General features: G+C 48.9%; 1 protein-coding gene and 2 long non-coding RNA genes across 8 annotated transcripts in view; 1 reads left to right on the top strand and 2 right to left on the bottom strand.

Annotated features, from left to right (window-relative positions):
- The window catches only part of LOC140418793 (uncharacterized), a 32,659-nt gene extending 20,091 nt beyond the window's left edge, over positions 1-12,568 (bottom strand). The window contains exons 1-2 of one of the 2 annotated variants that reach the window (XR_011945338.1): positions 12,422-12,568; positions 305-409 (exon numbers count right to left, since the gene is read on the bottom strand). This is a non-coding gene — a long non-coding RNA (uncharacterized lncRNA). Of the gene's footprint in view, positions 1-304; positions 413-12,421 lie in introns of both variants that reach the window. The other variant, XR_011945337.1, reaches the window with a different exon arrangement.
- Positions 1-26,947, top strand: part of LOC140418796 (uncharacterized) — a 59,697-nt gene that overhangs the window by 13,041 nt on the left and 19,709 nt on the right. The gene's annotated exons all lie outside the window — the stretch shown is intronic.
- LOC140418770 (uncharacterized) lies at positions 16,348-26,832 on the bottom strand. 5 transcript variants are annotated; one of them, XM_072502378.1, is made up of 3 exons: positions 26,738-26,832; positions 25,360-25,475; positions 16,348-17,806 (listed from the first exon to the last, which is right to left on the bottom strand). In XM_072502378.1, exon 3 carries the CDS (start codon positions 17,689-17,691, stop codon positions 16,486-16,488), a length of 1,206 nt encoding a protein of 401 aa, XP_072358479.1. In that variant the 5' UTR covers positions 17,692-17,806; positions 25,360-25,475; positions 26,738-26,832; the 3' UTR covers positions 16,348-16,485. The 5 variants fall into 5 exon arrangements, with proteins under 5 accessions (XP_072358479.1, XP_072358480.1, XP_072358478.1 ...); XM_072502379.1 differs by having other exon boundaries at positions 26,690-26,824; XM_072502377.1 differs by having other exon boundaries at positions 26,631-26,784.

The raw sequence follows: 26,947 nt of genomic DNA on the forward strand, positions 1-26,947 counted from the left end.
CACTTAGCCACTGATCAGCCAACTACCCTGTGTCCATGGATATTGTCAACATTTCTCTCTCTTCAGGTACTGTCCCTCTGTCCTTCAAATCTGCCATCATCACCCCCTCAATAAAACAAACCCTTGACCCTGCCATCCTTACAAATTACTGCCCCATCTTCAACCTCTCTCTCCAAACTCTTTGTCCATGTTGTCACCTCCCAAATCCTTGCTTATCTTTCCCAGAACTCCCATGTCTGAATCCCTTCAATCAGGCCTCTGCCCTGTCACAGTCGTGAAATACAAGAGACAAACAGAATCTTACCCGGAGAGAAGACAGACAATCCGGGAGCTTGGATCCAACACGGATATGTTCATAAGACCAGAAGACAAGGGTAGCAGCACAGTCATTATCGAGAGACAACAATACCTGCTGGAGACAGACAGACAACTAAACAACACGAATCACAACACCAAGCTACCTAGACCCATATACCCGAGACAGGAAGGAGAATTGGAGACGGACTGGAAGAACCCAGACTCCAGACACATTAACCAAAAACAGATGGGAATATCTGAGGGGACAACAGGTAGAACCAAGGAGGTTCTACCTGCTCCTTAAAATACCCAAAGACAGAATTTTTATTATTGTCACAAGTAGGCTTACATTAACACTGCGTGAAGTTACTGTGAAAAGCCCCGAGTCAACCTACTCTGACGCCTGTTTGGGTACACCGAGGGAGAATTCACAATGTCCAATTCACCTAAAAAGTGCATCTTTCGGGACTTGTGGGAGGAAACCAGAGCACCCGGAGGAAACCCACACAGACACTGGGAGAAAGTGTCTGCACAGACAGTGACCCAAGCGAGAATTGAACTCGGAACACTGGTGCTGTGAAGCAACAGTGCTAACCACTGTGCCACCATCAGGGAAATACCACCAGACAGCCTCTTCGGATCAGACTGTGAGAGAAAAAATCCTGCAGAATCATTCAATTTACAGTGCAGAAGGAGGCCATTCGGCTCATCCAGCCTCCACCGGCCCTTGGAAAGATAACCCTACTTAGCGCATGCCTCCACCTATTAAGGGGCATCTTGACAAAATACATGAGTAGGATGGAAATAGAGGGATTCGGACCCCAGAAGCACAGAATATTTCAGTTTAGATGGGCAGCATGGTCGAAGCAGGCTTGGAGGGCCGAAGGGCCTTTTCCTATGCTGTACTTTTCTCTATTCTTTGTTTATCCCCGTAACCCAGTAATGCCACCTAATCTTTGTTTGGACACTAAGGGTCAATTTAGCGGGGCCAATCCACCTAACCACATCTTTGGACAGTGGGAGAAAACTGGAGCACCCGGAGAGAACCATCACAGACACGGGGAGAATGTACAAACTCCACACAGTCACCCAAGGCCAGAATAGCTGAAACATCAACACACTGCTCCTGGTAGTTGATGGTACAGTGGTTCAATAAATATAATTAGTGGGTTGAAAAGGTGTACAATATCGAGTAAAAACAGAAAATGCTAGATTAACTCAACATGTCTGGCAGCATCATAGAATCCCTACAGTACAGAAGGAGGCCATTCGGCCCATCGAGTTTGCACCAACGCTACAAAAGAGCTCCCCACACAGGTGCACTTTCCCCAACCTCTCCCCATAACCCCACTACACCATTGGACACTAAGGAGCAATTTAGCATGGCCAATCCACCAAACCGGCACATGTTTGGACAGTGGGAGAAAACAAGCACCCGGAGGGGACCACACAGACATGGGGAGAATGTCCACACAGTCACCCAAGGCCGCAATTGAACCCAGGACACTGGCGCTATGAAGCAGCAGGGCTAACCACTGTGACACATCTGTTGTGAGAGAAACAGAGTTAACGTTTGTTGTTCCTTGTTGTAACAGTTCTGTGGAAGGGTTAATGGACTCTAATTTCAAGTCCATTGAAGTGGAAAGTATTTTACTCGGAGATTTGACACAGGAAGAAGTTTTAGTCTGTGTGAAGCTCAATCTTCATTTACACCGAACCCGCAGTCTGATTGGCTGGAGGACCAGAGTCCATCTGGTTTTCCAAATCCCCCCATTGGTCAACATCGCTCAGGCAGGAAATGAAGTTTTGGAACCCGTGCCCATGAGGCCAATGGGAAGAACTCAAAATGATACAGAGTCTCAGCCAATGAGGGAGATCCGGGATCAGCCCCGCCCCTCATTCACTCCGATTGGTTGGAAGACCAGCTGTACCTTTATGAAATGAAAAATGAATGAAATGAAAATCGCTTATTGTCACAAGTAGGCTTCAATGAAGTTACTGTGAAAAGCCCCTAGTCGCCACATTCCGGCGCCTGTTCGGGGAGTGTTTATCAAATAGCTGTAGTGGAAGTACCTTTAAGAACTGGGTGTTTATCAAATAGCTGCAGTGATATCAGAGTGGGTGGAACTGGGCTGTCTGTCTTCACTGCAGCTATTTGATAAGCACCTATTTCTTAAAGGTACATCCACTACAGCTATTGGATAAACACACAGTTCTTAAAGGTACTCTCACATGACAATTCTGAATTCTCCCTCTGTGTACCTGACCAGGCACCGCGGTGAATGTGCTGACTGGGGTTTTTTCACTGTAACTTCATTGCAGTGTTAATGTCAGACTACTTGTGACAAAAAAGATTAGGATTATACAGAAAAATGTTCCAGCAAATTTCCATCCCGCCCGTGATGATTTGCACGGGAATATGACCCCGACAAATGGGATGAAGCCAAATCTTTAAAAGTCAAAGTCTTTATTTCAAATTGTTGCCGTGCTGTCAGGGAAAGGGTTAACTTCTCTGCTTGTTTACAAAAGGGAAGAGGAACCATTCACAAAGCTTCCCACAGCTTGTGAACTCCGAAACGTAACTTCAAGGCTGAAGTTTATCTTCAGAGATTGAAACGTTTTGGTACCATTTCCAATTGGACCAGTAAATTGTGATTCACACTGAAAGGTTTACTTTCACTCAGTAATTAGAACATTTCACTTTCTCAGCACTGACGCTTTAGATCAAATCCCAATTGTTCTCTTTTGTAACTGGTGTGTGGAGAAGATCATGTTCACTGTAGATCTGTCAGCACAGAAACCGCACTGTGCTTCTGGATACACTCAGTCTGCAAGTAGATGAATCTGTTAAACATCACCCAAGTGAAAGTCTTCCCCTGACTAAGGAGTGAGATGTCCCTGTAGTTGATGCTGTCTCCTCTGTCACTGCTGTTTTTATTGCATCACACATGTTCTGTGGACCAGTCTCACAGCCCAAAAGGGGCAGGCAGGAAGGTGTAACAGTCGATGGGACTTTGACTTGCCGGGCACCTTTCTGCTTGCTCAACAATCAATGGCCTTTTCCAGCTCATATGATGAGAGTTCCTTGTCCAACTCAACCATGACAGTTAGCTGCAGGAGAGTCTAACAGAGACTGGGAGATGGCCTTCTCACAGGGGTACAGCTCACTGTTGTTTTCAACCCAGTTTCTCCTCACTCTCTCACCATGACTGACACTGAGCATGCTCAGAGCACACACCCACACTGCACCTGCGCACTGGCCTCGTACACTCACTGATCGGGAACTTTCTGCAACGCAGGGGATTCTGGGTAACAGCCGCCATAGAGCAATTAGCAAAACAGAAGATCCACGGTTAGGCAAGATGCTGGGCATGAAGCACAATGAGAGGTTTGGATACTTTATTTACTACATAAGCACATTATTCTGATAAGATATCACTTAGACATGGGCAGCAAGCAGGCTGATCTACAGTATGTACAGTATTTACAACACCTGGGACACGGTATTTCATCTCATCAAATCAGTGATAGGTTTGTTTACTGTTCATAATTGCCACTGGGTCACACTCACGATTCATGCAAGATGCAACTCCCCAGGTTTTTTGACCCATTCCCTCCAGACCTGTTTTCACTCCAAGGGTCTTGACATCTGCCTTAGTCTTTATCCAGCCATGATCAGCTCACACTGCCCAACAACCAGCCTCTCCTGCACTGGGATTTGGTGTCTCGGCGTACGTGGTCCCTGGATTTGGTGTCTCGGTGTAAGTGGCCCTTGGATTTGGTGTCTCGGTGTAAGTGGCCCTTGGATTTGATGTCTCAGTGTAAATGGACCCTGGATTTGGTGTCTCAGTGTGAGTGGTCCCTGGATTTGCTGTGTCAGAGTAAGTGATGTCTGGCTTTGGGGTCCCAGTACAAGTGGGCCCAGCTCTGCTTCCAACCCAGTCTCTCATCTTTCATTAATTTCAATTGAATGGAAACTGACTGCAGGAACCTGTCAACATTTGAAAGAAATTTACAAATGATTTGAGAATTTCTGACAGTTGGGATTTTTCTCTGTTCTGTCCATTCGAGGTGTTTGATAACAGACTTTCTCCTGTGAATATCCAGCTGGAGTTTTGGGCCCTGATCTCTTTCCTTGTTCATCTTGTTGACTTTAAACATTGAATCTTGTGGTTCAGAGACCAGAGAATCAAACTCCCAACAACAGATTGTCTGTTACTGACTTTATTAACAGTTCTGCAATAATACAGAGAGAGTAGAGTTACTTGTTCTGGGAAACAGAGATAATAGAGATTCAGAGCTCCCATTTCTCAGCTCTGATCTAACAAGCTGCAGCTACACTGGTGATACTTATATTTAACTTTTTCACTACATTTGTGATCTGACCCTTTCAAACCCTCACCATAAGGATATCTTTGTTCTGAGTGTGAGCACAAGGCTGTGTTTCTGTCACACACACACATACCATTTCCTTGGTTCACATTTCCACACAGAGACCAGCTCTTTACACATCCCCTTCCACCCAACTGCAGCAATATGAGCAAGGATGTGAGGCACAAAAATATTCACCCACATTTCAGAACAGCAAAGGTTCCACTGGAACAGAAATTCAGTCATTTTCTATTACAGGCAAAATACAGAGCAGTACAGGAGCACACTGACAGTGGAACACAATCGCATCAGTCTGCAGACTCCTGTTAAATACAGAGCAGTACAGGAGGACACTGACAGTGTAACACAGTCTCAACAGTCTGCAGACTCCTGTTAAATACAGAGCAGTACAGGAGCACACTGACAGTGTAACACAGTCTCATCAGTCTGCAGGCTCCTGTTAAATACAGAGCAGTACAGGAGCACACTGACAGTGTAACACAGTCTCATGAGCAGCATGGTAGCACAGTGGTTAGCACTGCTGCTTCACAACGTCAGTGTCCCAGGTTTGATTCCCGGCTTGGGTCACTGTCTGTGCGGAATCTGTACGTTCTCCCCGTGTCTGCGTGGGCTTCCTCCGGGTGCACTTGCTTCCTCCCACAAGTCCCGAAAGACATGCTGTTCGGTGAATTGGACATTCTGAATTCTCGCTCAGTGTACCTGAGCAGGTGCCGGAATGTGGCGACTCAGGGCTTTTCACAGTAACTTCATTGCAGTGTTAATGTAAGCCTACTTGTGACAATAATAAAGATTATGATTATCATCAGTCTGCAAGATATGGAGAGCTGGGAATTGTCCACAAGAGTGACTGAAGCTGTGAGATCTGAAATAATGTAGGATTAGAAAAGTGCCCAAAAATGAAGCAGTCCGCAACAGGACATCAATTAATCTCCTCTTACATTGGAGAAAAATGGAACATAACACTGTGTATTTGCTCAACAGCTGACCAAGCTGACATTCATCTAGAATTAAAAATAAATAGATTTAAAGTACCCAACTCATTTTTTTCCAATTAAGGGTAATTTAGCGTGGCCAGTCCACCTACCCTGCACATCTTTGGTTGTGGGGGTGAGCCCCACGCAGACAGAGAGAGAATGTCTTCATCTAAAATTTCAATAACCTCCAAGATAGGGCTGGAGTTTACTATCAGCAGAAACAAACAATAAAAGTGATGAACAGCAGAATCCCACCCCTGCAATCACATGTAAACTCACTGCTCTCACAATAGGTGCTGTGACTGAGTGAACCCTTTTCACACACAGAGGTGACCAGCCTCTCCCCAATGTGAGTGCGTTGGTGTGTCTGCACCTCACTTGTACTTCTCACATTCATAACAAGAGGTCATTTATCAATGTGAACACGTTGATGTGCAGCGAGGGTGCTTAACCGAGTCAATCCCTTCCCACACACAGAGCAGGTGAATGGCCTCTCCCCAGTGTGAACCCGCTGGTGCCTCAGCAGGGTGGATGACTGAATGAATCTCCTCCCACACACAGAGCAGGTGAATGGCCTTTTTCCAGTGTGAGTCTGCTGGTGCCTGATCAGGGTGGATGACTGAGTGAATCCTTTCCCACACATGGGGCAGGTGAACGGCCTCTCTCCAGTGTGAGTGTGTTGGTGTTGCATCAGGTTCTTTCTGCTTTTGAAGCTCTTATCCACCCGAGTCCAGAGCAAGAGCCCGCACTGCGCGTGTTCCAGCTCACAATGTCCGAGCTGCGATTGACGGCATCTCTAGACCTATAAGAAGGAGCAGTGGGGCTGGAGGACCGAGCAGGAGCAGCTGGTCCTCCAACCAATCAGAGTGAATGAGGGGCGGGGCTGAGCCCGGATCTCCCTCATTGGCTGAAACTGCATCATTTTGAAAACTGATTTGTCTCAAACTCCAGGAGAAAAGTGGACCTTTCTGTCTGTGTTGGGAGACATCACTCACTCCCTCCAGCCTGCTCCACCATCGAATAAGAACCTGGCTGATCTGACTGTAACACCCACTACACATGCAGTGAGCGGGACTGCCCTGGAGCTCAATTATACTCAAATTCTGATCATGTTGACTTCCGGGTGCGGCGATGACCAGCTAAGTCGCACGTTTCGGCAGCTCCCTGTGAAACGGACTTTTGGGCTCTTGATAGGAGCCCCAACGGCAATTTTGACGGCTAAAAACACTGTGCGGTAAACCAGAAGGGAATCCCCCCTGGATACAGATGGAAAAAGGAGGAGAGAGTGGCCAGATTGCAGTGGATCCTTTAGAACAGCGGCAAGGAAGGCAAGCAAAAACCAAGATGGCGTCGGAAGGTGGCAGTTTAACATGGGGCCCTGAACAACAAGAGTTCTTGAAATGCTGTGTGGAAGAGATAAAAAAGGAAATGAAGAAAGAGCTGTTGGCCCCGATACTACAGGCGATCGAAGGGCTAAAGGAGGAACAAAAGACCCAGGAGCGGGAGCTTCGGGTCGTGAAGGCAAAGGCAGCCGAGAATGAGGACGATATACAGGGCCTGGTGGTGAAGACGGAGACGCAGGAGGCACATCAGAAACGATGTGTGGAAAGGTTGGAGGCACTGGAAAACAACGCAAGGAGGAACAACCTGAGGATTCTTGGTCTTCCTGAAGGTGTGGAGGGAGCGGACGTCGGGGCATATGTGAGCACGATGCTGCACTCGTTAATGGGAGCGGAGGCCCCGGCGGGTCCGTTGGAGGTGGAGGGAGCATACCGAGTGATGGCGCGAGGACCGAGAGCAGGAGAAATTCCCAGAGCCATAGTGGTGAGATTCCTCCGTTTTAAGGATAGAGAAATGGTCCTTAGATGGGCGAAGAAAACTCGGAGCAGTAAATGGGAGAACGCGGTGATCCGCGTTTATCAAGACTGGAGTGCGGAGGTGGCGAGAAGGAGGGCGAGCTTTAATCGGGCCAAGGCGGTGCTTCATAAAAAGAAGATAAAATTTGGAATGCTGCAACCGGCAAGACTGTGGGTCACATATCGAGGGAGGCACCACTACTTTGAGACGGCGGATGAAGCGTGGACTTTTATTGTGGAAGAAAAACTGGAATGAGCGGGTTATTAAAAAGAACGTTCGAACAAAGTGGTGGGGCGAATGTGGGGGGCAAAGAGGGGTTTTATGTACTAATCCTGCGATGTGGTAACTTTTCTCTCTCCCACAGGTGGTGATGGGGGGAGGAGGGGAGGTGGAGGAGATGGGGCGTTGGCCATTGGGGGCGGGGCCAAGGGAGAAGCGCGGGCTTGGTTCCCGCGCTATGATAATCATGGCGGGAATAGAGAAGCAGGAAGGAGGGGGCATCGCACGGTGCGAGCCGAGGTCACGGGGGGAAGCCGAGGTCAGCCAGAGTTTGCTGACTTCTGGGAGCAACATGGGGGGAGTAATTACGCTAGCGGGGGATCTAGCGGGGGGGGTGGGAGGGGGGAATTACTGGGTTGCTGCTGCTGGGGAGAGGGGGGAGCTGGTATGGGAGAGGATGGGCGGGGGGGCACCGCCTGGGGGAGATACAGCTGCGTGGGAACTGGGTGAGGAGCTGGAAAAAGGTGATGGCTAATCGACAGGGGGGGGGGTAGGAAGCCCCCCAACTCGGCTGATCACGTGGAACGTGAGAGGGCTGAACGGGCCGATAAAGAGGGCACGGGTACTCGCACACCTTAAGAAGCTTAAGGCAGATGTGGTTATGTTACAGGAAACGCACCTGAAACTGATAGACCAGGTTAGGCTACGCAAAGGATGGGTGGGGCAGGTGTTCCATTCGGGGCTAGATGCGAAAAACAGGGGGGTGGCTATATTAGTGGGGAAGCGGGTAATGTTCGAGGCAAAGACTATAGTGGCGGATAACGGGGGCAGATACGTGATGGTGAGTGGCAAACTACAGGGGGAGACGGTGGTTTTGGTAAACGTATATGCCCCGAACTGGGATGATGCCAATTTTATGAGGCGGATGCTAGGACGCATTCCGGACCTAGAGATGGGAAAGCTGATAATGGGGGGAGATTTTAATACGGTGTTGGAACCAGGGCTGGATAGGTCGAAGTCCAGGACTGGAAGGAGGCCGGCAGCAGCCAAGGTGCTTAAATGCAGATGAGGGGGGGTGTCTAAGGGTGAGGGGGTGCATTTAAAAGTACTTGGAACTCAATGATAATGGGGAGGTCCAGGTGGGAGTGGTCTGGGAGGCGTTGAAGGCGGTGGTTAGAGGGGAGCTGATATCAATAAGGGCACGTAAAGGGAAGCAGGAGAGTAAGGAACGGGAGCGGTTGCTGCAAGAACTTTTGAGGGTGGACAGACAATATGCGGAAGCACCGGAGGAGGGACTGTACAGGGAAAGGCAAAGGCTACATGTAGAATTTGACTTGCTGACTACAGGCACTGCAGAGGCACAATGGAGGAAGGCACAGGGTGTACAGTACGAATATGGGGAGAAGGCGAGCAGGTTGCTGGCACACCAATTGAGGAAAAGGGGAGCAGCGAGGGAAATAGGGGGAGTGAGGGATGAGGAAGGAGAGATGGAGCGGGGAGCGGAGAGAGTGAATGGAGTGTTCAAGACATTTTATAAAAAATTATATGAAGCTCAACCCCCGGATGGGAGGGAGAGAATGATGGGCTTCTTGGATCGGCTGGAATTTCCCAAGGTGGAAGAGCAGGAAAGGGTGGGACTGGGAGCACAGATCGAGGTAGAAGAAGTGGTGAAAGGAATTAGGAGCATGCAGGCGGGAAAGGCCCCGGGACCGGATGGATTCCCAGTCGAATTCTATAGAAAATATGTGGACTTGCTCGCCCCGGTACTGACGAGGACGTTTAATGAGGCAAAGGAAAGGGGACAACTGCCCCCGACTATGTCTGAAGCAACGATATCGCTTCTCTTAAAGAAGGAAAAGGACCCGCTACAATGCGGGTCCTATAGACCTATTTCCCTCCTAAATGTAGATGCCAAGGTCCTGGCCAAGGTAATGGCAATGAGAATAGAGGAATGTGTCCCGGGGGTGGTCCACGAGGACCAAACTGGGTTTGTGAAGGGGAGACAGCTGAACACGAATATATGGAGGTTGTTAGGGGGAATGATGATGGCCCCACCAGAGGGAGAAACGGAGATAGTAGTGGCGATGGATGCCGAGAAAGCATTTGATAGAGTGGAGTGGGATTATTTGTGGGAGGTGTTGAGGAGATTTGGTTTTGGAGAGGGGTATGTTAGATGGGTGCAGCTGTTGTATAGGGCCCCAGTGGCGAGCGTGGTCACGAATGGACGGGGATCTGCATATTTTCGGCTCCATAGAGGGACAAGGCAGGGATGCCCTCTGTCCCCATTATTGTTTGCACTGGCGATTGAGCCCCTGGTGATAGCGTTGAGGGGTTCCAAGAAGTGGAGGGGAGTACTTAGGGGAGGAGAAGAGCACCGGGTATCTTTGTATGCGGACGATTTGCTACTATACGTGGCGGACCCGGCGGAGGGGATGCCAGAAATAATGCGGATACTTGGGGAGTTTGGGGATTTTTCAGGGTATAAATTGAACATGGGGAAAAGTGAGTTGTTTGTGGTGCATCCAGGGGAGCAGAGTAGAGAAATAGAGGACCTACCGCTGAGGAAGGTAACAAGGGACTTTCATTACCTGGGGATCCAGATAGCTAAGAATTGGGGCACATTGCATAGGTTAAATTTAACGCGGTTGGTGAAACAGATGGAGGAGGATTTCAAGAGATGGGATATGGTATCCCTGTCAATGGCAGGGAGGGTGCAGGCGGTTAAGATGGTGGTCCTCCCGAGATTCCTCTTTGTGTTTCAGTGCCTCCCGGTGGTGATCACGAAGGCTTTTTTTAAAAGGATTGAAAAGAGCATCATGGGTTTTGTGTGGGCCGGGAAGACCCCGAGAGTGAGGAAGGGATTCTTACAGCGTAGCAGGGATAGGGGGGGGCTGGCACTACCGAGCCTAAGTGAGTATTATTGGGCCGCTAATATTTCAATGGTGAGTAAGTGGATGGGAGAGGAGGAGGGAGCGGCGTGGAAGAGATTAGAGAGGGCGTCCTGTAGGGGGACTAGCCTACAGGCTATGGTGACAGCCCCATTGCCGTTCTCACCGAGGAACTACACCACAAGCCCGGTGGTGGTGGCTACACTGAAGATTTGGGGACAGTGGAGACGGCATAGGGGAAAGACTGGAGCCTTGGGGGGGTCCCCGATAAGAAACAACCATAGGTTTGCCCCGGGGGGAATGGATGGGGGATATGGAATGTGGCAAAGAGCAGGAATAACGCAACTGAAAGATCTGTTTGTGGATGGGAAGTTCGCGAGTCTGGGAGCGCTGACCGAGAAATATGGGTTGCCCCAAGGGAATGCATTCAGGTATATGCAACTGAGGGCTTTTGCGAGGCAACAGGTGAGGGAATTCCCGCAGCTCCCGACACAAGAGGTGCAGGACAGAGTGATCTCAAAGACATGGGTGGGGGATGGTAAGGTGTCAGATATATATAGGGAAATGAGGGACGAAGGGGAGACTATGGTAGATGAACTAAAAGGGAAATGGGAAGAAGAGCTGGGGGAGGAGATCGAGGAGGGGCTGTGGGCAGATGCCCTAAGCAGGGTAAACTCGTCGTCCTCGTGTGCCAGGCTAAGCATGATTCAGTTTAAGGTATTACACAGGGCACATATGACTGGAGCACGGCTCAGTAAATTTTTTGGGGTGGAGGATAGGTGTGCGAGGTGCTCGAGAAGCCCAGCGAATCATACCCATATGTTTTGGTCACGCCCGGCACTACAGAGGTTTTGGATGGGGGTGACAAAGGTGCTTTCAAAAGTAGTAGGAGTCCGGGTCGAACCAAGCTGGGGGTTGGCTATATTTGGGGTTGCACAAGAGCCGGGAGTGCAGGAGGCGAGAGAGGCCGATGTTTTGGCCTTTGCGTCCCTAGTAGCCCGGCGCAGGATATTGCTAATGTGGAAAGAAGCCAAGCCCCCGGGGGTGGAGACCTGGATAAATGACATGGCGGGGTTTATGAAGCTAGAGCGGATTAAGTTCGTCCTAAGGGGGTCGGCTCAAGGGTTCACCAGGCGGTGGCAACCGTTCGTCGAATACCTCGCAGAAAGATAGACGGAATGGGAAAAAGAAGGCAGCAGCAGCAGGCCAGGATCGCGGGGGGGGGGGGTGGGGGGGGGGGAGGAGGAACCAGAAGGACTCTCAGGGTTGTTAATATATACTGTATAGTATGTTTCGGTCGTTGCTACAGATAATTATATATTGGACTGTTAAATTATATTTTTGGAGAGTGTTACTTGTGACAAGGCAGTTGCCAATTAGGGCTAGTTTTCATTTTTGTTATTTATTATTTATTCATGTTTTGTTCATAAAATAGGTCATTGTTATTTGTGTTGTTATAATATTGTGTAAAGGATGCACAATGTACTGTGTTGGTTGACCAAAAATTTTCAATAAAATATTTAATTAAAAAAAAAAAAATTCTGATCATGTTCAGGTTCTGATGAACAGAGTGACAATGTTAGAACTTGATGTGATCTTTGATTTGAGTTTTCTGTGTAAATCCAGCCTCCCAACCCCCTGTAAAAGGAGTTTGCAGAATCCATCCCTGTCAGTCCAGGAGAGAAATTCACAACATTCTCTCCTCCTGCTGACAGGGAGCACCGCGCATGCGCCCTTAACCCGGGCCTCTCACTCCAGACGCGGTCCCGCCGCCTCCGCCGCACAGATACAAACCCGGCACCGGCGCTTCTTATTCCGGTGTCAGAGCCACATCGGGGACTCAAGGACCCTCCCCGTCCACCGCTCAGCTCCGTCTCTCCCTCCATTCCGCCATTTCCCTCACCGCCTGTGGATCTGACAAACAAGCGTCTGTCCCTGGACACCGCCTGCACTGCGCATGCTCAACGTCACAATGTCCGGGGAGTGATTGACGGCAGGGCCAGGCCAATAGGAAGAAGGGGCAGGGCCGGAGGACCGAGCAGCAGCGGCTGGTCCTCCCACCAATCGGAGTGAAAGGGGGGCTGGGGGCTCAGCACTGACTGAAGCATGCGCCGTACGAGCCCCAGAGCTGGAAAAGGCGGTCCAGTTGAGGTCATGATGTGGAGATGCCGGCGTTGCACTGGGGTGGGCACAGTAAGAAGCCTTACACCAGGTTAAAGTCCAACATGTTTGTATTGAGGTCACAAAGAGTGAGAAGTGAATCCGGGGGGGGCGGGGATTGTGAACAAAGCAGGAGGTTGGGAGCCAGGGATGAGATGGTGGTGGAGTGGGAATGTCCCTGGGTGGGTATTACTGAGTCCCCTAGGGTAATGGTCTGAGGAGCTAGTGGAATATTCCCGGTTACCAAACAACTACATTTAATTCATAAAACAGTGAAAACTCAAATCAGTAATGGTGACCATGCAGCTATCACTGGTTGTGTTTAAACTGATCTGGTTCACTAATGGCCTTTAAGAAATCTGCCAACCCTACCTGGTTTGACCTACATGTGACTCCAGAGCCACAGCAGTAAATCTGCCCTCTGAAATAGACCAGTAAGCCATTCAGTTCAAGAGCAATTCGGGATCGGCAACAAATAAGGGGACAGCATAACAGCATTGTGGATAGCACAATTACTGCACAGCTCCAGGGTCCTAGTTTTGATTCCGGCTTGGGTCACTGTCTGTGTGGAGTCTGCACATCCTCCCGGTGTCTGCGTGGGTTTCCTCCCACAGTCCAAAGATGTGCAGGTTAGGTGGATTGGCCATGCTAAAATTGTCCTTAGTGGGTTTACTGGGTTATAGGGATAGGGTGGAGATGTGGACCTTGAGTAGGGTCTCTTTCCAAGAGCTGGTGCAGACTCGATGGGCCGAATGGCCTCCATCTGCACTGTAAATTCTATGAAAGATAGTGGATTCACCAGGGATTGCCACAGGAATTGTCATTTATGGGAGAGAATTCCAAATGTGTCCCAGATTTTGTGTCAACAAGTGTTTCCTCATTTCACACTGAGTTCTGTGACCTGGCTACAGTTTTTAGGCAATGTCCCAAGTCCTTACTCCCCAGTCAGCAGAAATCACTCCTCTCTGTCATTGATTAAATCATGCTGTAATTTACTAAACACCAGGATGTGGAGATACCGGCGTTGCACTGGGGTGGGCACAGTGAGAAGTCTTACAACACCAGGTTAAAGTCCAACAGATTTGTTTCGAATCACGAGCATTCAGAGCATAGCTCCTTCCTCAGCTGTGCTCCAAAAGCTAGTCATTCTAAATAAACCTGTTGGACTTTAATCTGGTGTTGTAAGACTGCTTACTGTGCCCACCCCAGTGCAACGCCGGCATCTCCACATTTCATAGAATTTACAGTGCCATTCGGCCCATCGAGTCTGCACCGGCTCTTGGAAAGAGCACCCTACCCAAGGTCCACACCTCCACCCTATCCCCATAATCCAGTAACCCCACCCAACATCATGGCCTCAAGATGAGACAAACAAGCGTCTGTCCCTGGGCATGAGCCGCACTGCACATGCTCCACATCACAATGCCCGGCGAGTGATTGACGGTAGCTTTGCACCAATAGGAAGAGGAGGCGGGACTGCAGGACCGAATGACAGCAGCTGGTCCTCCACCCAATTGGAGTGAATGAGGGGCGTGGCTGCTCTCAGATCTCCTTCATTGGCTGAGACTGCATTATTTTGAGTTGTTCCCATTAGCCACGTGCGCACGGGTTCCACGACCTCATTTCCTGTCTGAGAGGGGATGACCAACGGGAAGATTGGGAGGACGGGATGGATTCTGGTCCTTCAGCCAATCAGACTGCGGGCTTTGTGTGAATGAAACTGGGGCTTCACACAGAGTTAAATTTGTTCCTGTGTCAAACCGCTTCAATGGACAAAAATATCTTATTTCGACTTCAATGGGCTTTTTTTAGAATCCATTTATCCTTCTACAGAACTGTTACAAGGAACAACAAACATTAACTCTGTTTCTCTCATCACAGATGTGGCACAATGGTTAGCACTGCTGCCTCACAGCGCCAGTGACCAGGGTTCAATTCCGGTCTTGGATGACTGTGTGGAGTTTGCACATTCTTCCCGTGTCTGTGTGGTTCCCTCTGGGTGCTCGAGTTTTCTCCCACGAGAATGTGTAGGCTTGGTGGATTGGCTATGCTAAATTGCTCCTTAGTGTCCAAAGGTGAAGTGGGGTTATGGGGAGAGGGTGGGGGAAGTGCACCTGGGTGGGACGCTCTTTTGTAGGGTTGGTGCAAACGCGATGGACCGAATGGCCTCCTGCACTTTAAGGATTCGATGATACTGCCAGACCTGTTGAGTTAATCTCGCATTTTCTGTTTTACTATATATTACACACCTTTTTAATCCACTGTTTATATTTATTGAACCACTATACCATCAACCACCAGGAGCAGTGTGTTGATGTTTCAGCAATTTCAGCCTTGAGTGACTGGGTAAAGTTTGCACATTTTCCCTGTGTCTGTGTGCGTTCCCTCCGGGTGCTCCAGTTTTCTCCCACCGTCCAAAGAGTTAAGGTCGATTGGCCCCTTAGTGTCCAAATAAAGGTTAGGTGAGTTACTGGGATGGGCTTAAGTAGGGTATTCTTTCTGAGGGCCGGTGCAGGCTAAATGGGCCAAATGGCCTCTTTCTGCACTGTAAATTCTATGATTCTGTTGGATTTTCTCTCCCACAGTCTTGGCCCGGTGGGTCTGTCTGGTGGTATTTCCCTGGTACTGTCCATGTGTTTGGATGTTTGGGTATTTTAGGGAGTAGGTAGAACTTCCTTGGTTCTACCTGTTTTCTTTGGTTAATATGTCTGGAGTCTGTGTTCTTCCAGTCTGACTCAATTCTCCTTCCTGTCTCGGGTATATGGGTCTAGGTAGCTTGGTGTTGTGATTCGTGTTGTTTGGTTGTCTGTCTGTCTCCAGCAGGTATTGTTGTCTCTCGATAATGACTGTGCTGCTACCCTTGCTTCTGGTCTTATGAACATATCCGTGTTGGATCCAAGCTCCCGGATTGACTGTCTTTCTCTCCGGGTAAGATTCTGTTTGTCTCTTGTGTTTCACTGTGACAGGGCAGAGACCCGATTGAAGGGATTCAAACATGGGAATTCTGGGAAAGATGGGCAAGGATTTGGGAGGGACAACATGTTCAAAGAGTTTGGGAGGAGAGGGAGGTTGAAGATGGGGCAGTAATTTGTAAGGATGGCAGGGTCAAGGGTTTGTTTTATTGAGGGGGTGATGATGGCAGATTTGAAGGACAGAGGGACAGTACCTGAAGAGTGAGAAATGTTGACAATATCCATGGACACAGGGTAGTTGGCTGATCAGTAGCTCAGTGGGAATAGGGTCGATGGAGCAGGAGCTGGGTCTCATGGACAAGATGAGCTCTGAGAGGGCATGAGGGGAGATGGGAGAGAAACTAGAGAAAGATGTGGGTTCAGGGCTCGGGAAAGGATGACATTTAGAGACAGTTTGGTCCGGTGGGCTCGTGGAAGGGAGGGAAGCAGTAGAGGCGGCTGATCGGATTTACTCAATCTCAGTCACAAAGAAGCTCCTCACACTTCTTGTTGGAGGTGAGGATGGAAGAGACGGGAGAGCGAGATTACTTCAAAAGGAACTAACTTGTGTCAGAGTAATTAAAAAGTTTCAGCACACTGCGTATGTCACACACATCTAATTTATTTGACTTTTAGCCAGAATATTAGCCCCTGTAAATGGGCTGGATTTTGTTATCAGCAGAAAGAGACCCAAATGAACATGGTTCAGTCCTGAATGTGAGGAACAGCAAAATCCAATCACTGTTGTTATTTGTGGCCTCGTTGGTGTTTCAGCAGGAGGGATGAAGTGGCGAATCCCTTCCTACACTTGGAACAGGTGAACGGTCTCTCCCCAGTGTGAACTCGCTGGTGCTTCTGCAAGGCGGATGACTGAGTGAATCCCTTCCCACACCAGGAGCAGGCGAATGGCCTCTCCCCAGTGTGAATTCGCTGATGTGCAGTGAGATGAGACGATTGTCTGAACCCAGTCCCACAGTGAGAGCACCTAAACGGTCTCTTGTCAGTGTGAACATGTTGATGGCGCATCAGTTCCCCAGAACGTTTATAACAATTCCCGCAGTCTGGACAATGAAATGGTCTCTCATCAGTGTGAATTCGCTGGTGATTCAGAAGTTCGGATGACTGAATGAATCCCTTCCCACACTCTGAGCAGATGAATGGCCTCTCCCCAGTGTGAGTTCGCTGATGTACAGTGAGATGAGATGATCGTCTGAACCCAGTCCCGCAGTGAGAGCACCTAAACGGTCTCTCGTCAGTGTGAACACGTTGATGTTGTAACAGTTCCCCAAAACGTTTATAGCACTTCTCGCAGTCTGGACATTGAAACGGTCTCTCCCCAGTGTGAATTTGCTGATGCTTCTGCAGGTCGGATGACTGAGTGAATCTCTTCCCACACTTGGTGCAGACGAATGGCCCCTCCACTGTGTGAGTTCGCTGATGTACAGTGAGGTTAGATGATCGTCTGAACCCAGTCCCACACTGAGAGCACCTGAATGGTCTCTCGTCAGTGTGAACACGTTGATGGCACATCAGATCCCCAGATCTTTTATAGCATTTCCCACAGTCTGGACATTGAAACGGTTTCTCATCAGTGTGAACTAGCTGGTGACTCAGCAAGTGGGCTGAAATAGTAAATCCTTTCCCACATGTGGAGCAGATGAATGGTCTCTCCCTGGAGTGAAGTCGCTGGTGTGTGGACAGAGCGGATGGCTGAGTGAATCCCTTCCCACACGTGGAGCAGATGAATGGTCTCTCCCCAGTGTGACTGCGTCGATGAGTTTCCAGCTTGGATGGATAAGTGAATCCTTTCCCACAGTCCGCACATTTCCACGGTTTCTCCTCAATGTGACTGCATTTGTGTCTTGTGAGGCCTGATGATTGACTGAATCCTCGTCCACACACACAACACGTATACGGCTTCTCCCCACTGTGAACGATGCTTTTTCCTTCCATGTTCAAAATCTCATGATATTCAGAAATGATAAATTGAGGACTCTGTCAGACCCTGATGTGATGCTTGGTTTGTGTTTCCGGATCTTGAAGTCTCACCTTCGAACACCCTGTGAAACTGATTGAAAACAGAAAATAGGGAGTGAGAGAGAACCCACAAAAACACAAAGGTAGGTTGTGAAATTGAGCTGAATGAATCTGGTCATTTCAAGGGACCATAAAAACAGCTGGATTGTTGTAAAAACCCAACTGGCCTCTTTGGGAGGAGAGAGGAAGAGGTGAGGAGGGATTTTGTATATCTACAAGACATATTAAGAGAGTAGTTGGCAAAGCAAATTCGACCTTGAGCTTCATAACTGACACAGAAACTATGCTTCTGGTGGCACAGTGATTAGCACTGCTGCCTCACAGTGCCAAGGACTCGGGTTCAATTCTGGCCTTGATGACTGTCTGTGTGGAGTTTGCACTTTCTCCCAGTGTCTGCGTGGGTTTCCACCCGGTGCTCAGGATTCCTCCAACAGACCAAAAAATAATGATAATAATAATCACTTATTGTCACAAGTAGGCTTCAATGAAGTTACTGTGAAAAGCCCCTAGTCGCCACATTCCGGCGCCTGTTTGGGGAGGCCGGTACAGGACTTGAACCCGCGCTGCTGGTCTTATTCTGCATTACAAGCCAGCTGTCTTAGCCCACTGTGCTATACCAGCCCCAAAGCCCCTAGTCGCCACATTCCGGCGCCTGTTTGGGGAGGCTGATAGGGGAGCAAGTTAGATCGATTGGCCTTGATAAATTGCCCCTTAGTGTCCAGGGATGTGCAGGTTTGGTGGGGCTATGGGGTTACAGGGACAGGGTAGCGGTGTGGGCCTAGGCAGGGTGCCCTTTCAGTGAATCAGTGCACACTTGATGGGCCGAATGGCCTCCTTCTGCACTGTAGGAATTCTATGGTTCTAATTCTATTCTATGAATCTTTATAAAGCTCTGGTCACCACTCTTCAAGAAGGATGTGAAGGTTCTTGGAGAAGGTGTAGAGGGGATTTACCAGAATGGTTCCAGCAAAGGAGGTTGAGGGGAGATTTGATTCAGGGACACAAGATTATGCCAGGTTTCGATCGGGTGGACAAAGACACTCTGTTTCCATTCACTGATCGTACAAGCAGCCGGGACACAGATTCAAAGTTTTGGGTAAAACCTGGATTGAACGATATAAGATGCTGACGGGTCTTGACAGGGTGGATGTGGAGAGGATGTTTCCTCTTGTGGGAGAATCTGGAACAAGGGGGTCACTGTTGGAAAGTGAGGGGTCACCCATTTCAGATGGGGATGAGGATTTTTTTTTCGCTCGAGGGTTGTAAAAGAGGGGGTGGCACAGTGGTTAGCGCTGCTGCATCACAGCACCAGGGACCCAGGTTCACGCCTGACCCTGGATGACTGTGTGGAGTTTGCACATTCTCCCCTTGTCTGTGTGGGTTTCTTCCGGGTGCTCCGGTTTCCTCACACAGTTCAAAGATTTGCAGGTTAGGTGCTAAATTGCCTCTTCATCTCCAAGGATGTGCACGTTGGGTGGGATGTGAGGATGGGGCAGGGTGGGATGGGGGGGGGGGGGGGTTTCGGAGGGTTGGTGCTGACTTGGGCTCCTTCTGCACTGTGGGGATTCTATGACTTAGATCTTGCGTCCTTAAAACGCAGTGGAAGTCGAGTCCTTGAATATTTTTAAGGCAGAGATGGATAGATTCTCGATAAGCAAGGGGGTGAAAGGTTATCGGGGTCGGCAGGAATATGGAGTTGAGGTTAAAATTATTGTATAATGGAGCAGGCTCGAGGAGCCGACTCCTAGTTTGTGTGTAAGGAGCAGGCTCGAGGGGCTGACTTTAGTTTGTGAGTAAGGAGCAGGCTCGAGGGGCCGACTCCTAGTTTGTGTGTAAGGAGCAGGCTCGAGGGGCCAGCTCCTAGTTTGTGTGTAAGGAGCAGGCTCGAGGGGCCGACTCCTAGTTTGTGTGTAAGGAGCAGGCTCGAGGGGCTGACTTTAGTTTGTGTGTAAGGAGCAGGCTCGAGAGGCTGGCTCCTAGTTTGTGTGTAAGGAGCAGGCTCGAGGGGCCGAGTGGCCTGCTCCTAGTTTGTATGGAAGCATGCAAATACAGCATGCGGTAAAGAAGGCAAATGGGCTGCACGATGGCGCAGTGGTTAGCACTGTTGCCTCACGTCACCAAGGACCTAGGTTCGATCCCGGTCCTGGGTCACTGTCCATGTAGAGTTTGCGCATTCTCCCTGTGTCTGTGTGGGTCCCACCCCCACAACACAAAGATGTGCAGGGTAGGTAGATTGGCCATGCTAAAATTACCCCTTAATTGGGACAAAAAAGAATTGGGCACTCTAAATTTATATTTTTAAAAAACCTATAACATTCTAACAGGGCGAGACAGATTAGATTCGGGAAGGATGTTCCCGATGGTGGGTGTGTCCAGAACCCGGGGTCACAGTCTGAGGATACGGGATAGCACGGGCAGCACAAGTGGCTAGCACTGTGGCTTCACAGCGCCAGGGTCCCAGGTTCGATTCCCTGCTGAGTTACTGTCTGTGCGGAGTCTGCGCGTTCTCCCCGTGTCTGCGTGGGTTTCCTCCGGATGCTCCGCCTTCCTCCCACAGTCCAAAGATGTGCAGGTTAGGTGGATTAGCCACGCTAAATTGTCCTTAGTGTCCAAAAAGGTTAGGAGGGGTTATTGGGTTACGGGGATTGGGTGGAAGTGAGGATTTAAGTGGGTCGGTGCAGACTCGATGGGCGAATGGCCTCCTTCTGCACTGTATGTTCTATGTTCTATGACAGACCATTTAGGACAGAGGTGAGGAGAAATGTCTTCACCCAGAGAGTGGTGAGCCTGTGGAATTCATCACCACAGGAAGAATTGAGACCAAAACATTGCATGTTTTCAAGAAGTAGTTAGATACAGCACTGAGGGTGAAGGGGATCAAAGGATCTGGGGGAATGCGGGATTAGACTATTGAGCCCAATCTGCTCTGATCGTAATGAATGGTGGAGCAGGTTCGAAGGGCCAAATGGTCCCCTCCTGCTCCTATTTTCTACGTTGCTCCGTATCTATGCATGTAAATGGTCCAGGAGGTATGAGGAAGAAGGTTTTTACACAGCCAGTGGCAATTACCTGAACCTTGCTGCCTATGACAGAGCAGAAATAGACACCAATGAATGATTTTGTTAAAAATTGGATAGAAACCTGAGAGAAATAAAGCTGTTAGGATACAGGGATAAAGCAGGAGAATGATACTGACTGGATTGTCCCAGATAATAACAGTAATCTTTATTAGTCTCACAAGTATGAATGTTTGAGGTGAGGGACGCCGTCAGTGTCCCTGCTGATTTCACTGGTGGGAAGCGCACCCATCTTCAGCTCCTCAGAAACCGCGTTAAGGAACTGGAGGTGGAGCTGGATGAACTTCGGATCATTCGGGAGGCAGAGGTGGTCATAGAAAGTAGCTTCAGGGATGTAGTTACGCCGAAGAATCAAGATGGTGACTGTGAGAGGGGCTGGGAGGAAGCAGTCAGTGCAGGATCCCTCTGTGGTCGTTCCCCTCAGTAACAAGTATACCGTTTTGGATACTGTTGAGGGGGACGACCTACCAGGGGTAAGCCACGGTGAACGGATCTCCAGCGCTGAGTCCGTCCCTGTAGCTCAGAAGGGAAGGAGGGAGAGCAGGAGAGCAATAGTTATTGGGGACTCGATAGTTAGAGGGGCAGATAGACGGTTCTGTGGCAGCGAAAGAGACTCACGGATGGTATGTTGCCTCCCGGGTGCCAGGGTCCATGACGCCTCGGACCATGTTTTCAGAATCCTTAAAGGGGAGGGGGAGCAGTCACAAGTTGTGGAACACATCAGTACCAACGACATAGGTAAGAGAAGGGACGGGGATTTAAACCAGGAACTAAGGGAGCTAGGGAGGAAGCTGAGAGCCAGGACAAACCATGTTGTCATCTCTGGTTTGTTGCCGGTGCCACGTGCTCGTGAGGTGAGGAACAGGGAGAGAGTGCAGATAAACACGTGGCTGCAGGGATGGTGTAGGAGGGAGGGTTTCAGGTACGTGGATAATTGGAACACATTCTGGGGAAGGTGGAACCTGTACAGACAGGACGGTTTGCACCTGAACCAGAGGGGCACCAATATCCTGGGAGGGAAATTTGCTACGGCTCTTTGGGGGGGTTTAAACTAATTTGTCAGTGGGCTGGGAAAACGAGCTGTAGTCCAGAAGCCAGTGTTGAGAGTAGTGAGGTACTGAGGAGGGTATCAAGGTCGCAGGAGTGTACCGGCAGACAGAAAGATAGGTAGAAGTGTGTCTACTTCAATGCAAGGAGCATCCGGAATAAGGTAGGTGAACTTGGAGCGTAGGTTGGTACTTGGGACTACGATGTTGTGGCCATTTCGGAGACATGGTTAGAACACGGACAGGAATGGTTGTTGGAAGTTCCGGGGTATAGATGTTTCAGTAAGAGTAGGGAAGGTGATAAAAGAGGTGGAGGAGTAGCATTGTTAATCAAGGATAGTTTAACGGCTGCAGAAAGGCAGTTTGAAGGGGATCTGCCTACTGAGGTAATGTGGGTTGAAGTTAGAAATAGGAAAGGAGCGGTCACATTGTTGGGAGTTTTCTATAGGCCCCCAAATAGTAATAGAGATGTGGAGGAAGAAATTGCAAAACAGATTATGGATAGGTGTGGAGGTCTCAGGGTAGTTGTCATGGATGACTTTAACTTTCAAAATATTGATTGGAACCTCTATAAGTCGAACAGTTCGGATGGGGCAGTTTTTGTACAGTGTGGATAGGCCGACAAGAGGGGGGGCCACATTGGATTTGATACTGGGTAATGAACAGGGCCAAGTGTTAGATTTGTTTGTGGGAGAGCACTTTGGAGATAGTGACCACAATTCGGTGTCTTTCATTATTGCAATGGAGAGGGATAGGGCCAGACGATAGGGCAAGGTTTATAATTGGGGGAGGGGTAATTATGATGTGATTAGGCAAGAATTAGGGAGCATAAGATGGGAACAGAAACTGTCAGGGAAAGGCACAAATGAAAAGTGGAGCTTGTTCAAGGAACAAATACTGCGTGTCCTTGATAGGCATGTCCCTGTCAGGCAGGGTGAAAATGGCCGTGTGAGGGAACCATGGTTCACAAAAGAGGTTGAATGTCTTGTCAAGAGGAAAAAGGAAGAGTATGTAAGGATGAGAAAACAAGGTTTAGTAGGGTCGCTTGAGAGTTATAAGGTAGCAAGGAATGAGCTGAAAAAAGGGCTTAAGAGAGCTAGGAGGGGGCATGAGAAGTCCTTGGCGGGTTGTATCAAGGAAACCCCAAGGCATTTTACTCTTATGTGAGAAATAAGGGTGACGGTAGGGCCTGTCAAGGACAGTAGTGGGAACTTGTGCATGGAGTCAGAAGAGATAGGAGGGGCGTTGAATGAATACTTTTCTTCAGTGTTCACAAAGGAGAGGGACCATGTTTTTGGGGATGAGTGTGTGATACAGGCGGGTAGGCTGGAGGAGGTAGATGAGGAAGAATGTATTTGCAATTTTGAAAAACCTGAGGGTCGACAAGTCCCTTGGTCTAGATGGGATATATCCAAGGATTCTTTGGGAGGCAAGGGATGAGATTGCAGAGCCTTTGGCTTTGATCTTTGGGTCCTCACTGTCCACAGGGATAGTGCCAGAGAGTGTCGAATGTTGTTCCTCTGTTCAAGAAAGGGAACAGGAATGACCCTGGTAATTATAGACCAGTTAGTCTTACTTCGGTGGTCGGTAAGATAATGGAAAAGGTCCTGAAGGATAGGATTTTTAACCATTTGGAAAGATGCAGCTTAATCTGGGATAGTCAACACGGATTCATGAAGGGTAGGTCTTGCCTCACAAATTTGATTGAATTCTTTGAGGAGGTAACGAAGTGTGTAGATGAAGGTAGAGCAGTTGATGTTGTTTCCATGGATTTTAGTAAGGCGTTGATAAGGTTCCCCATGGTCGGCTCATGAAGAAAGTAAGGAGGTGTCGGATGGAGGGAAATTTAGCCAATTGGATAAGTAACTGGCTATCACATAGAAGACAGAGGGTGGTGGTGGATGGAAAATGTTTAGACTGGAGACCAGTTACCAGCGGTGTACCACAGGGATCAGTGCTGGGTCCTCTGCTATTTGTGATTTTTATCAATGACTTGGAGGAGGGGGCTGAAGGGTGGGTCAGTAAATTTGCTGATGACACCAAGATTGGTGGAGTAGTGGATGAGGTGGAGGACTGTTGTCGGCTGCAAAGAGACATTAATAGGATGCAGAGCTGGGCTGAAAAATGGCAGATGGAGTTTTACCCTGATAAGTGCAAGGTGATCCATTTTGGTAGAAAAAATTTGAATGCGGATTACAGGGTCAATGACAGGGTTCTGAGGAATGTGGAGGAACAGAGAGATCTTGGGGTTCATGTCCACAGATCTCTGAAGGTTGCCACTCAAATGGATAGAGCAGTGAAGAAGGCTTATAGTGTGTTAACGTTTATTAAAGGGGGCTTGAGTTTAAGAGCCGCGGGGTTATGCTGCAACTATACATGATTGTGTGAGACCACATTTGGAGTATTGTGTGCAGTTCTGGTCACATCATTATAGGAAGGATGTGGAAGCATTGGAAAGGGTGCAAAGGAGATTTTACCAGGATGCTGCCTGGTTTGCAGAATAGGTCTTATGAGGAAAGGTTGAGGGAGCTAAGGCTTTTCTCTTTGGAGTGGAGGAGGATGAGAGGTGACTTAATGGAGGTTTATAAGATGATCAGGGGGACAGATAGAGTGGACGTTCAGAGACTATTTCCTCGGGTGGAGGTAGCTGTTACAACGGGTATAACTATAAGATTCAGGGTTGGAGATATAGGAGGGATTTCTGAGGTAGGTTCTTTACTCAGTGGTTCGGGGGTGGAATGGACTGCCTGCTGTGATAGTGGAGTCGGACACTTTAGGAACTTTCAAGTGGTTATTGGATAGGCACATGGAGCACACCAGAATGACAGGGAGTGGGATAGCTTGATCTTGGTTTTGGACAATGCTCGGCACAACATCGAGGGCCGAAGGGCCTGTTCTGTGCTGTACTGTTCTATGTTCTAAGTAGGCTTACATTAACACTGCAATGAAGTTCCTGTGAAAAGCCCCTTGTCGCCACATTCTGGCACCTTTTGGGTAGACAGAGGGAGAATTCAGAATGTCCAATTCACCTAGCAAGCACATCTTCTGGGACTTGTGGGAGGAAACCGGAGCACCCGGAGGAAACCCACGCAGACACGGGGAGAACGTGCAGACTCCACCCATTCAGTGACCCAAGCCGGGAAAGAAATCGGGTTCCCTGGCGCTGTGAAGCAATGGTGCTACCATGTCGATTAGAGAGCTGGCATGGACCGAATGCTTTTCTCTGTCCCACAATTACAGATTTTTTTGTGCAATCTAGTTTTGTAATTTAACCCCGGGGGTTCAGATAAATCTGTGCTGCACTCCCTCCAAGGCCATTCTATCCTTCCTCAGGTTTGTTGTCCAGAACTGAACACAGTTCTCCAGGTTTGGTCGAACCAGGGTTTGTGACTCTCGGGGCTTTTCTAATCACACGGAGACCTGAAATCTTCCCTCACAGACAGAACAGACAAACCTTTTACCTTCCACACCCAGATGCTGCTGATATTCAGGTTCTGATGAACCGAGTGACTCTGTCAGATTGCAATGTGACGTTTGGTTTGCGTTTCCCGTCTGTTAAACCTCCAATTCCAGTATCCTGTAAATTTACAGAAACCTCACTGTCAGTTTAAGATAGAAATTCACAACATTCTCTCCTCGCCAACTTTGATTAAATGTATTCCTGGAGGTTTGATCACATGACGTGCCCCCATCCTCCAGCCATTAATCGGTCAACACATCCATCCTTGTGACACACTGCCTTCCTCGGCCAATTGGGAAGCAAAAGGACTAATTACCTCACAGGACAGTGTTTGACTGTCAGCCAATCAACCTTTATCCCATTTTCAATAATTTATATCCGCTGAAGAGAAATGTTCAAAAAAATATTTTTTACTATCCTAATCATTTTCCAAAGATCCAAAAATATTTTCCACTGTCCTCATGATTTCCTAAGTATGAATCTCACCGAGACTGAAGGTAAAATTTGAATTCATTGCAAGTCTACTGATGACCATGAAACCATTGTCAATTGTTGTAAAGACACATCCGTCCACTCATGTCCTTCAGTGAAGGAAATAATCTATCCTTACCTCGTCTGGCTGACACGATTCCAAACCACAGCAATGTGGTTGACTCTTTAAATGCCCTCCGAGATGGCCGAGCAAGCCACTCAGTTCAAGGGAAATTAGGGATGGGCAATAAATGTTGACCCAGCCAGTGACTTCCACAAATGATCAAAATAAAATTTGGGGGCAGCACAGTGGGCTATCCCTGATGGCTCACGGCGCTGAGGACCCTTGCTTCGATCCCTGCTCTGGGTCACTGTCTGTGTGGAGTTTGCACATTCTCCCCATGTTTATGTGGGTTTTGCCCCCACAACCCAAAGATGTGCAGGGTCGGTGGATTGGCCAGACAAAATTGTCCCTTAATTGGATAAAATTAATTGGATATACTAAATTTATGAGAAAAAAAAAATCCTGGAGACTCCAGTCAGTGAATCCGGGAGAGTTGGCATCCGGTCCAGGCTCGCAGCGCATGCGCCCTGCGGCTCCTTGTCCTCTGTAAAGATGGCGGCCGGTAACCCGGGCCTGTCACCGCTCAGCCCTCAGTCTATAGAGAAACTGCCAAAGCCACAACACTCACCAGCTCTGAGGACACACCTTAGCTCCCTTTCCAATCTGAAAGCAGCCGGAGCTGGATTTACATTCCCCTTAATTGATCATTGCTGGGTGATAATCCTGTACTTCCTCACCTCACACCACTGTGACAGCACCTTCACTACACAGACTGCAGCAACTGACCAAACATCACCTTCCCAGTTATTCCTGAAGGCACCGCCTTCCCAACCTGGCCCCTTGCCTGAGGTGCGGTGATCCTCAGGTCACATCACCGCCGGTCAGCTCTCTCCCGGGACCAGGCCCTGGTTCACAGCCGCCATCTTGGGGAAACAGAGCGCATGCGCTGGCGTCTTGTTGACGCAACAGCTAGTGGGCGGGGCCTGAAGGTTTCTGTTCCCAGCCGGGTCCTAGTGCCGGTGAGAAAAAGGCAGCGAAACAGGTTTTTACTCAG

This window comes from Scyliorhinus torazame, chromosome 5 (assembly GCF_047496885.1).
Source record: "Scyliorhinus torazame isolate Kashiwa2021f chromosome 5, sScyTor2.1, whole genome shotgun sequence".
Taxonomy (NCBI): Eukaryota; Metazoa; Chordata; class Chondrichthyes; order Carcharhiniformes; family Scyliorhinidae; genus Scyliorhinus; species Scyliorhinus torazame.